This window comes from Eleutherodactylus coqui, chromosome 3, assembly GCF_035609145.1.
Source record: "Eleutherodactylus coqui strain aEleCoq1 chromosome 3, aEleCoq1.hap1, whole genome shotgun sequence".
Lineage (NCBI taxonomy): Eukaryota > Metazoa > Chordata > Amphibia > Anura > Eleutherodactylidae > Eleutherodactylus > Eleutherodactylus coqui.
In genome coordinates, this window is record NC_089839.1 from 302906657 (window position 1) to 302919225 (window position 12569).

A 12569-nucleotide genomic window follows, 5' to 3' on the forward strand; every position below is an offset into this window, starting at 1 on the left:
ATAGCCTAAAACTCCCTTGTAAAAGACATACGAGAAAGTTTAGAAACATATTGCTGGCTGTTAGGTTGGGGCGGCATGGTGACTCTTTGCAGCATCTTCAAGTATGTTCACATGTTGTGGATATGGCGAGGTCTCTCTGCAGCGGATACTCTGCATTAAAATCTAAGGTAAAATCTGCACCATCCGTTTGGATGTTACAGAGGAGTTGGCAGCGGATCGGCATCAGCGCCCCGTGTGGCACAGATCTGCACCAAAATACAGTCTGTGGTCGCACCCTAAAGGGGGTTTGCAAACTCAATGGGAGCGACTAAGGTCTGAGCTTCATGCGAAATATGCAGTGAATCCGCACGCATCGTGCAAATTCACAGTTTTTTTTACGCGCCTCAAGTCTTGCAGCCATTTTGGTAAATAATCGCACCTACACTGGGCACGCCCCGATTTATTGTCACATGTGTGAGAAAAGCATGTTTGAGCCCCCCAATGCGAGCCAATGGGGTTTGACTGTCCATGTTACGTGTAAAAAATACGCATGTAATAAGGACCGACAATACACCTGTGTGAATGAGCCCTAGAGGCACGCCAACAAGGGGCGCCAACGAGGGGCGCCAACGATGCAGGTTTTTCCCGCAGATTTCCAAAGCCTAAATACGACAGTAAAACGCTTGGATGAGATTCAAAGAACAGAAGCGCCCGGCATGTATGACGATAAGAACGTAGAAAACGTTATGGTCAGCGCCGGAGAAGCAGAACATCACAGAGTGACACCCAATGAAACATCAACAATACACGATAACGGAGCGCCCTCTAGTGGCTAAAGTAATAAATGACAGGGAGAAACATAATCAGGCGGGCTACATGGCTGTTAGTCAGTAACCTTTATTCAGATAGCACCAATAGATTCTGCAGATCTGTAAGGTTAATCGGCTTTATAAGATGATCAAACTTATACGCATGGGCGGATATGCAGAAAACGTAAAAAATACTGGGGATGGGGGGAGTGGGGGGTTTAAACGCCATGTAGCATTGTAGGGTCTTCCAGCACATGAAAAACAGACCGATTTTAATGCGCATGCAGGTCCACGTGACTCCCGTATGCATCGCGTGTGTCCGTCTTTAATGTCAGTGTCAGCGGTTTTTCTTCTTGTTCAGTGAAAGCCGACACGTGAAGGGACTCTGTTTTGCGCATTCCTTGGCTTGAACGGATGGCGGTCATCTGAGAAGCTGGACCAGAACAGGACGTGCTGCGATTTTTTTTCTTTACAGCCCATTCATTAAAAATAATAAATAAATGCCTGTCTAAGAGCCACGGACTAACGGGTCAGAGCCAAGTCAGTTGTAAACACGAAAAACACCCGTGCGAATAAGCCCTGAGGTCAGTGCTATATCAGTAATCATGGCTCTTGATTATTTTAGAGGATGTACCATGGTGACCCGTAAGACCGGCTGCAGACGTGACGGCATCATAAAGCTTCGCGATTGTTCTAACGAATATTACAAAATCAGCAAATCAGGAAATAAGAACTCCTAACTACCCGTGTTTCCCCGAAAACAAGGCACCCCCTGAAATTTGCAGAAGTCCCAAATATAAGGCACCCCCCGATAGTAAGGCATAGTAAAGTGTGCAGGCAAGTCGAGAGGCCTGTCCCCTGCTGCCATCCCCGTTGTCTCCTACCTCCTGCTGTGCTGTACGAGTGTGCTGTTGTGAGCTCCCCTTGCTGGCTGGAAAAGTCCATACTGTACGTTCTGTTCCTGCTGTACATGTCTGCTGTGATGAGCTCCCCCTGGTGGCCGGAAGCTGCAATACCATCCTTGCTTACAAGTGGTACAGGAACTTCTGTCTGCAGACAGGTACGTTACTTTACAGCCCTTTTTTTATGGCTCTGTGTGTGAGTCAGGCACCCTGTGTGATTCTTAAGGCTGGGTTCTCACAGAGCGTATTTCCAGCGGAAATCTCGCAGTTTGGCCACAGCGATAAACAGCGAGATTTCCGCCAGGAAAGCGCTGCTTCAAAACCCACGGCACTCAGCCGCTTGTTTTGAAGCGACCTGGCTGCATGCTTTTCCATTTCTGTGGCCGGTGAACCCGCAGCACAACACCGGCTTCTCCCAGCTTTGCCGTGACAGATTTGCTGTCCCATGTGGACGAGATTTCTGAGAAATTTCGTCCACAAAGCTGGCAAATTGAGGGATTAGCGGCCACAGACGGATTTGCCGCAGCGAAATAAGACACCCCCTGAAAATAAGACGTAGCGCATATTTGGGAGCAAAAATTAATATAAGACGCGTCTTATTTTCGGGGAAACAGGGTAGTACTGATCTATGAGTGTCTGGCCCTGTGCTAGAGCTCCCCCCAGTGGTGTGCAGGGATGCAGCCGGTCATTAATGGGGTATTCTGGTCAAAAACTATTGATGTCCTATCCTCAGTTAACCGCAGGGACCCGCTGCTCAGTGGATGGGGCGTAAGTGGCCTAGTTGGCTTCACACCCATTACAATCAACAGAACTGAAGCTGCTATTACACTTCCGGCACTTCCGCCTTTGACACCGGGAACAGATACAAAAGTGTATCAGGGCTGCACCGCAGATTGTCATGCGAACCGCCATACAACGTGGACACTGTGACTTTTGGCTTACAGAGCACAGAGGTCAGATGGCCGGTACCCTACTACAACCACCAATATCAACCCATCCGTTATCAATGGTCGGCTGCAGTTGGTACATGTCGCCCCCCGCAGTGGCATCGGCCACAGATTATACCCCCACTTGACAGATAAAACGACAATAACTTGGTCAACGCCCCCCATCTATATGATGGATGCGGATGGAGAGGCGCAGGAGGAGATCCGTCACTCAGCCGCCTCCACTTACACCCATCTACACTGCCTTTTGTTTGCAGTACGAGGCAGATGAATGACATATCATCACGTTCCTCTCCATCTGCACCAGTTTTAGCAATGAGACAGAAAGCTGGCCGGATAAGGATGTGACTACAGAAATATAGAAATGGACTGCAACTTCAGAGAAAAAAAAGGCTATAAGCATCATGATCCTATGTTAGCAATAGAGAGGCCGACCCGTTAAGATCCGTTGACCACGGTCGCCTTCTTCAACACCGTTCTTCATTCACGAGGGGTTTCACTGGTATATGTAATACAACAACACAACACAAGAGGGCGCACCAGGCCAACACAGCGGTACCCGTCCTGTAGTTCATCTCCCCCTGATATGACATTAATGACCGTCCAGGTGTAAAATCTCACCGTCTTTCCCATCCCCGTTGCTCCTGGCGCTGGGGAGCCCCATCCCCACATAAGTTGTGCATTCTGGAGCCGGAACTGGAGAGGGGGATTTACTTTTTCTCTTCATTTTTCTTGAAGTTATATTTTTGACTACAATCACACATTTATACATGAATAGGCGTAATATACAGCGACCCCGGCGTTACCCCACACAAACCATACAATGAATCCGAATTATATTTCATCGGCCTCACCAATGGGCTATAAATCTGCACATACATCTCTTTATGGGTTTTTAACATTGGAAAGTCCTATTGACATTTGCGTTTAAAAAAACGCTGCAATATCGTGATCGCAAGTGTGAAGGCACCCTGAGGTGGTAGCGTGGCTGACTGACGGCCAGGCTCCTGCTCTAACCACCTGATGTGGAGAAACCTCAGATCCTGGCAGTTTAACCTCTTACATGCCACAATCTATAGCAACATCGTTAGGGGGATTTAAATGTTGCTGTCAGAATTGACAGCGGCATTTAAAGGGTTAATAGCCATGATCAGCCACACGCCAGATTGCAGCGATTGCCCGTGAGTGTCAGCTAAACAGCTGACGCCCGCTCTGTATTAACAGAGGTCGCCCCGCGATCTCTCTTCGTACATACCCTGACGCTGCATGACTTAAAGGGGTTGTCCTGCCGCAGCAAGTGGGGGTATACACTTCTGTATGGCCATATTAATGCACTTTGTAATATACATCGTGCATTAATTATGAGCCATACAGAAGTTATACACTTACCTGCTCCGTTGCTGGCGTCCCCGTCTCCATGGTGCCGTCTAATTTCAGCGTCTAATCGCCCGATTAGACGCGCTTGCGCAGTCCGGTCTTCTCCCTGGTGAATGGGGCGCTCGTGCCGGAGAGCTGGTCCTCGTAGCTCCGCCCCATCACGTGTGCCGATTCCAGCCAATCAGGAGGCTGCAATCGGCAATGGACCGCACAGAGCCCACGGTGCACCATGGGAGAAGACCCGCGGTGCATTGTGGGTGAAGATCTCGGCGGCCATCTTAGTAAGGTAAGGAAGAAGTCGCCGCAGCGCGGGGATTCGGGTAAGTACTAAACTGTTTTTTTTTTTTAACACATGCACTGGGTTTGTCTCGCGCCGAACGGGGGGCCTATTGAAAAAAAAAAAAACCCGTTTCGGCGCGGGACAACCCCTTTAATGTACGTCACATAGCAGGAAGGGGTTAAGCTTGCTTAAAGTCAGTGATGACCGAATAGTGCACGATGGGCGCTCATTTACACACAATGTCTAAATGGGCCTTTAGCCTCAAGACTATATGGATGCCAATATGCTTCCATTGGTACAAAGGTTTGAGGTTATGGTTACAGTCTGGCATCGTCTCCCATTGTCAAGAATTGGCAGGGGAAACCTTGTTAGAATGGTTCGGTGCCTCAGGCCCGTTAGATACTTCACAACTCAAATTTGGATCCCATCAGAATATTTTCTTAGACTTCATATGATATTTAGGAGATCATTATGTAATTAAATTGCAGACCCTTCACAACGATAGCCGGTCTGGAAGGTTAGCAATTCCAAACGTTTGGATATATTTTTTGACGCCTCGGTGAGGACCGAGAAATGGGGGAGGAGGGGGGAGGGGGGGGGGAGGAGGAGGGTGTAATGGTAGACTAGTCACTAGCATGACCGGTTGTAGCCCCTGTAACGGTATGTGAAAGAGGGATGAAAGGACTTTTTAAAAACTTTTCTAACTTTTAAGGAGGTTCCACTCCCAGTATAAACACTGTGGATCTGTCTGCAGACACCCACAGCGTATCATGGAACAAGCCAAGTGGGGGAGACTTTAAGAAATGTCATCCACATGCTGCCGAAAAAAATCTGAAGTGCAAATTGACCTGCGGTATTATATATACAGCTGTATGAGCCGCTCGCCGACGCCATCTGTGTACGTACAGATATGAGCTGTATGAGGGTGAGCGCCACCTATCTGCCAAAAAAATTACTCAAATGACTGATTTCAAGCGATAGTTGTTCAGTGTAAACGCAGGTCCTGATAGGCACCAAGCAAGAAATCGCTCGTTAGTCGCTAGTCATTTTGTTTGCGCTCAATAAAACAAAGTGACTAATTGTAAACAGGCAGAGAGCAGATATATGGTAGTAGAAAGCAACGAGGGAGGAGATATAGGGCGGTGCAGCACTGTGAAGAGCAATATGGAGACAGGCAACCGATGCAGTGACTGACACAGTGCAAAGTCGCCAGTGCAGTGCCTGGCACCGGGCGGAGGCATCAGTGCAGTGCCTGGCACCGGGCGGAGGCATCAGTGCAGTGCCTGGCACCGGGCGGAGGCATCAGTGCAGTGCCTGGCACCGGGCGGAGGCATCAGTGCAGTGCCTGGCACCGGGCGGAGGCATCAGTGCAGTACCTGGCACCGGGCGGAGGCATCAGTGCAGTGCCTGGCACCGGGCGGAGGCATCAGTGCAGTGCCTGGCACCGGGCGGAGGCATCAGTGCAGTGCCTGGCAGCGGGCGGAGGCATCAGTGCAGTGCCTGGCACCGGGCGGAGGCATCAGTGCAGTGCCTGGCACCGGGCGGAGGCATCAGTGCAGTGCCTGGCACCGGGCGGAGGCATCAGTGCAGTGCCTGGCACCGGGCGGAGGCATCAGTGCAGTGCCTGGCACCGGGCGGAGGCATCAGTGCAGTGCCTGGCACCGGGCGGAGGCATCAGTGCAGTGCCTGGCACCGGGCGGAGGCATCAGTGCAGTGCCTGGCACCGGGCGGAGGCATCAGTGCAGTGCCTGGCACCGGGCGGAGGCATCAGTGCAGTGCCTGGCACCGGGCGGAGGCATCAGTGCAGTGCCTGGCACCGGGCGGAGGCATCAGTGCAGTGCCTGGCACCGGGCGGAGGGGCAGATGCAGGCCAGAAAGAGGAGACTGTCTGCTGCATTCAGGATAGATTGCAGAGGGGAAGTCTGATTGGTCCAGGGTTACAGAAAATAACTTGGAGAATGATGCACAAGAACATCCGTGATCCTAAGCAGCGACACCTCCCTTCTGTAATGTCATCTGGAAGTACAAAAGTCTTAAAGTACCTCTTCTTTGCAGCCTCTAGATGGGGCTTCAGCACCGCCGTTTTCTCAGTGAGCTCCACCTTCCTCACGCTGCCGAAGAAATCCGTAATAAGAACAGTCTGCGGGTCCCTCTGAAACAGGTCGGTGCGATGGCCGGGCGTGGACACACACAGGCTCTTGGGACAGACTTGGAACTGCAAAGAGAAACCCACCAGAAAATGGAATGAGCTCGGGCCGAACCTTCTGGTGGAAGAGCCGGGCTAAACATACGTGGTTGCAGGACTTGGAGTTCAGCTCTTACATAAAACTATCATAGAACTACACAGTGCACAAGAGATGCAAGACCGCTGTATCCCAGCTGGGGGCGCTGTTGCATTGTCTATGTAAACATGGAACTACTAGAGGAGTAACTCCGATAATAAACCTACCCCAGAAACAAAGTATCTCCTAAAAACAGCAGATTGATGGGTTCTAAAGTACAATTTGTTACACCGGATAGCGGTGAACATATATAAATGCTATCATCACCTTCGGGGGTCGTTAATAATAAATCTGGTTATTTGTATTGCTTCACTGACATGCATATATTTTGAGCTGACAATCATTTTTGCAATAGGGTTTGATTAAAAAGGTCTTCTGCAGCTTCTACAGGTCACTGTATATAAAAACCGCAGTGTAGGCCTCCATAGGAGATCCGTCAGCGAGGCCCAACAGTTGGTTTAGTTTTCAGCACTTTTATGATCACAACAAAGATAAATGTTATAAATGAGCCGATTAGAAGGTGCAGGAGAGGAGAGAGCAGAGGGGAACTAAAGGCCCTTTTACACGGGCTGACAGTCTTTTGGAGGACGGCACTAGCGCTGATGTCACCGCTGTCTTCTCATCCGCATCTCGCTCAGCGCTTCACCTCCTATGGGAAGCCCTGAGCGGAGAGCTTTTACACGGAATGACAAGCCAGCGAGCCAACGAGGCTTTGTTAAGCTGACTGAAAAGTCAGCTTAAACAAACGCTAACAACAATTGAGCGCTTTTTTTCACATTTGTACTGAACGATTTTCGCTCATATTCGTTCATTTGAACACATTTTGAGCAATAATTGTTATGTGTAAATGGGCCTTTAGCCCTCAGTCCAACCTCACTTAGGGATCTCCTACAGAGATGCAGACTCCCATCAGTCCAACCTCACTTAGGGATCTCCTACAGAGATGCAGACTCCCATCAGTCCAACCTCACTGACGGATCTCCTACAGAGATGCAGACTCCCATCAGTCCAACCTCACTTACGGATCTCCTACAGAGATGCAGACTCCCATCAGTCCAACCTCACTTACGGATCTCCTACAGAGATGCAGACTCCCATCAGTCCAACCTCACTGACGGATGTCCTACAGAGATGCAGGCTGCATCAGTCCAACCTCACTGACGGATCCCCTACAGAGACGCAGACTGCATCAGTCCAACCTCACTGACGGATCTCCTACAGAGATGCAGGCTGCATCAGTCCAACCTCACTGACGGATCTCCTACAGAGATGCAGGCTGCATCAGTCCAACCTCACTGACGGATCTCCTACAGAGATGCAGGCTGCATCAGTCCAACCTCACTTTCTGAAGGGCAAAGGAAACCAGCCTGCTACTAGATGGGGGTCTCTAATAAAGTGGCCATTCAGTGTATAGCATTTACTAACAATCACAAGAATGCTCCAACATCTAGTAATCCTTCCGGTAAACGTAACATAGTATGTAATGCCGAAAAAAGACATACGTCCACTCATTTCAAACTATTACCCCCCAATGTTGCTCCAGAGGAAGGCAAAAAACCCCCTAATGAGGTAGAAGCCAATTTTCCCCATTTAAGGGATAAAAATTCCTTCCTGACTCCAATCTGGCATTCGGAATAATCCCCTGTACTGGATCATATTTTTCTCCAGCAGGTTTCAGGGTATTCTGTAGCTTTCTAATTGTATAGTGTAATACAGTATGCGCACACTGCCCAAGTTAGACGCAATGTATCAGTCTCATGTCCAATATGGTTCTGAGCATACAATGCCCAAAAGCCTCAATTTATTGTAACACAGAACACCTGACCTTTATGGGCGTTTAGCAGATTACATCAGTAACGTATACATATTCTTATTCGCTGGGTCATGTAGAATTCCCCGCCTCTGTCCCCCACCTTCTCTCAAGTCCAGTGTACCTGTGTCCTCTCAGCATGTGGTCGAGCTAAAGGAATTCCAGTGTACCTGGCAGTCTTTGTTTGAGAAGTTTCAGTGTGGGGGGGAAATTTCGGTGTGGGGAGGAGGTAGAGCTGGGGAAACACCCAATAATGAATACAAGCATACATAATATTGTGACTAACTCGTAGAGGCTGCTGTGGAACTTTGTATTAGGCTGAAGTTATAAAACACACAGCTTTCACCATGTCATTGTCCAGCAATTACCATAATGAAATTATGCAGCCATTATAGCCTCTACAGAGTTAAATCACTACAGCTGCGTAATACTTCTAGTTTATTACAAATCAATAGACATTTTACGCTAACTAATCATCATGTCTACTACACCCCAGATCACGGACCCTTCTGAAGTTATCGGTGATTATAACATATAATATTGTATTGCTCAAGAAAGGCGTCCAGGCCCCTCCTGAACTCTTTTATCACATTTGCCATCACCATGTCCTCAGGCAGAGCGTTCCACAGTCTCACTGCTCTTACAGTAAAGAACCCCCTCCTATGTCGGTGTACAAACCTTTTTTCTAGATGTAGAGGGCGCCCCCTTGTTACAGTCACAGTCCTGGGTATACACAGATCATGGGAGAGATCTTTGTACCTACCCTTGATATATTCGTACATAGTGATTAGAGCGCCCTCTTGTTACAGTCCTGGGTATGAATAGATGTACTGACCCCTGATATATTTATACATATTCGGTCGCCCCTCAGCAGTCTTTTCTCTAAACTAACTAAAGGCAATTTTGATGAGCTCTTTGGGTATTGTAGTCCACCCATTCCATTTATTACTTTAGTTGCCCGCCTCTGCACCCGCTCCAGCTCTGATATGTCCTTTTTGAATACCGGTGCCCAAAACTGTCCACAATATTCCATGTGTGGTCAGACCGGTGACTTGTAAAGAGGAAGAACAATGTTCTCATCATGTGCCCCTAGATGTCTTTTGATGCGCCCCATGATCCTATTTGCCTTGGCAGCAGCTGCCAGACACTGGTTGCTCCAATTAAGCTTATAGATAACTAAACTCCCCAAGTCCTTCTCCATGTCAGGGTCCCCACTGGTCGTGATTTTCCGCGATCGCGATTTTAACATTACAAGTCCCATAGACCCCTGCAGAAAAAAAAACGCTGCGAATTTTGCAGTGAAAAAAAAACTGTAGTGGGTAGTCACCCTAATGTTGTTATCTTGATACGACCTCTTTAAAACAGGATTTTACATAAAGACGAACTTCTCCCCCTTTCTGTTTTTTTTAGATCTCTTCTCAACAAACTGTAACCCTGTAAGTTCATCACCCAGGCACAGCTTTCATCCAACCAGGTCTCAGTTATTCCCACTATGTCGTAGTTTTCCTCAGACATTATTACTTCTAGTTCGTCTATTTTATTGGTCAGACTTCTAGCATTAGTCACCATACATTTAAGGTTTTAGTAATTTTTTATATTACATGTATCCCTACTAACTATTCGGCCAGTTCTAACTATACTAACCCCTCCCACCGTTTCATTCCCATTTCTTAGTCCCAGGTCACTTTCTACACAGTCTTCCCCTCTTTCGCTCTGGTTGCCCTCAGCCCCAGTTCATAGTTTAAACACTCCTCCAACCTTCTAGCCATCTTCTCCCCCAACTCAGCTGCACCGTTCCCAACGAGATGCAGCCCATTCCTACGGTAGAGCCTTCAACCAACAGCAAAGTCGGCCCAGTTCTCCAGGAACCCAAAGCCCTGCTTCCTGCACCAACTCTGGACCAACTTGTTTATCTCCTGCTGCCTTTCTGGTGTGGTACGCAGTACAAGTAGCATTTCAGAAAGAGCTACTTTAGAGGTCCTTGCCCTGACCTTACATCCTAGTTCCCCCGAAATAATTTTTAAAAGGACCTTCTACCTACCTCTAACTTTGTCACTGGTGGCAATGCGTAAAATAACCACTGGATCCTCACTAGCCCCTCCCAGTAATCTGTTAACCCAATTCACGATGTGTCGAACTCGAGCGCCAGGAAGACAACACAATGTTCGACAATCCCGGACTTTGTGGCAGACTGCCCTGTCTGCCCACCCACTACCAGGACCTTTCTAGCCTGCCCTGCGCTCCTATTCCTCTTCTTACTGGACATTCCCCTGGCGGTCAGAGGGCTTGTCGTGCAGCAGCAGTGCTAATCCTGTAATGGCATCTTTCTCATCTGCCAACTGTGCCAATTCAGGACTAGCCTACCTGGATCTCTTCCCTCTACCCCTCCTCCTGTCACCCAACTAGCTGCCTGCTCATCTTGCTCTCCCGATCTACCCTCCACCCCCACATCTACCCCAGCGAATAGCAACCAATTTTTCATATTGCCAATGGATCTCAGTGTTGCAAGCTACTCATTTAGATCCAGAAATTAGTCTTCCAAACATGCAACTCGCTGATCACTCGTACAGCAGTATGCACCCATCTGGTCAAGGATGGCATACATGGCACAAGCTGTACACTGGATGGCATTGTCAATCATGGGGCGCATTCTAAATTGGGATCATATAATTTCAAATAAGCAGTAATTAAATAAGTTACTCTTCCAAAGACGGTGATCCCGAGTCACACACTTCTGACACAGCACACTTAGAAGGGGGCCTCGCACGCTCGCTTAGCTTGTGATTGCTCTAGCTCTTATCTGTAGCGCTTCTATTTCTCCTCTGTTTGGTTGGACCCAAAATATTCCAACTCCTCGGAAGGCTTATTTATATTCAGGTATTTATATAGTGGCGCCCATTAACTCATCAAGGTGGGGGAGGGGAAGTCACTTTGGTTTAGCAGCATCTCTTTTCCATTTTGTCCCGCAGCCTTCCCATAAATCATACAAGACGTGTTCATGGCCCGGCGCCCGGTTCTAAGTCGTGGTGTTACTCCTAATGGCCGGCCCAAACTCCGAGATGAAATAAAGCTGCAGATGCAGCGGAATAAATCAGCCCGTTATAAAGATTTCAGGCTCCTCATGCCGGCCGTAAATACTTAAACCTATAAATGCACTTTTGCTCCTGTCACTTCGCCGGCCGGCGTGGGATGCGAGGTGGGAGGCTCCTTTGAAGATAAATGGCAGCTCAACCGTTTGAAACCTGGAAGCATCTGACAGCACCCGGCTGGAGGTCTCGCCCGGCGCGGAGGGCCCCTTTACAGCAGCGGCTTCTTACCCGCCACGTTCAAAGGCTGACAGCTAAAAGCAGTTTATCAATTCCCTCTCATGTGAGTACTGAGCCACATGCCCGCTTTCATCTCCGCTCCGCGGCTCCTTCTGTTTCAGGGGGAAAATTCAATGTCTGTTTAAGCACAAGTAGTACAAGAAATACGGCCGCCGCCGCCTCCTGCAGGATTTACGGCTTCTACCTAATAAGTGAGGAAAACCATCAAGGTGCATTATGGATGATGTGTAAAAGCTAAATTGATGACTTTGCTCATATAGGATATTAAAGGGGCGACTCCAACTTTAGTGAATCTGCAATAATATAGTAAGGAACAGAGAACAAGTCCTTAAAGGAGTTTTCTGGGAACAACAAAAAAAAAAAGTTAAAAAAAGGGTTTAAAAATTAAGAAAAGTTGAAAACTCACCTATCCGTGTGGCTCCTCATCCAGTACTGCCGCCCAGAACCTGGAAGAAGCGGCGGCTGGTCATGTGATCACTCAGCTACTCACAGGCTTCAGCAGTGATTTTTCTATGGCTGCTGAAGCCTGTGAGTAGAGGGTCCCTGTTCTCCTGTTACAGCAGGGGTCGCTTATTCTACTCACTGACGACAACATGAAGGGAGCGCTGGCCGAGCATGCGCAGATAGCCCTTTATTCATTTCAATGGGGCTAATGGAAATACCCATGCGGTTGCTGCTCAGGCATTTCCACAGTCCCATTGAAAGTGAATGGAGTGCTACTGTGCTTACTCCTCGCTGCGGGAAGTGGTGCAGTAACCTCGAGAAGGATGGGGGCCATTGGACCCATGTTCTCCAGGTTGACAGGGGTCTCAGCAGTGAGGCCCTGTGGAAGGATAGGGGATAACTTGTAATCTTGG

General features: G+C 48.5%; 1 protein-coding gene across 1 annotated transcript in view; it reads right to left on the reverse strand.

The window, feature by feature from the left end:
• Positions 1–12569, reverse strand: part of PIGK (phosphatidylinositol glycan anchor biosynthesis class K) — a 149907-nt gene that overhangs the window by 90956 nt on the left and 46382 nt on the right. Inside the window, exon 9 of the mRNA XM_066597806.1 lies at positions 6337–6509. Coding sequence (XP_066453903.1) covers positions 6337–6509 — 173 coding nt within the window. The remainder of the gene's footprint in view (positions 1–6336; positions 6510–12569) is intronic.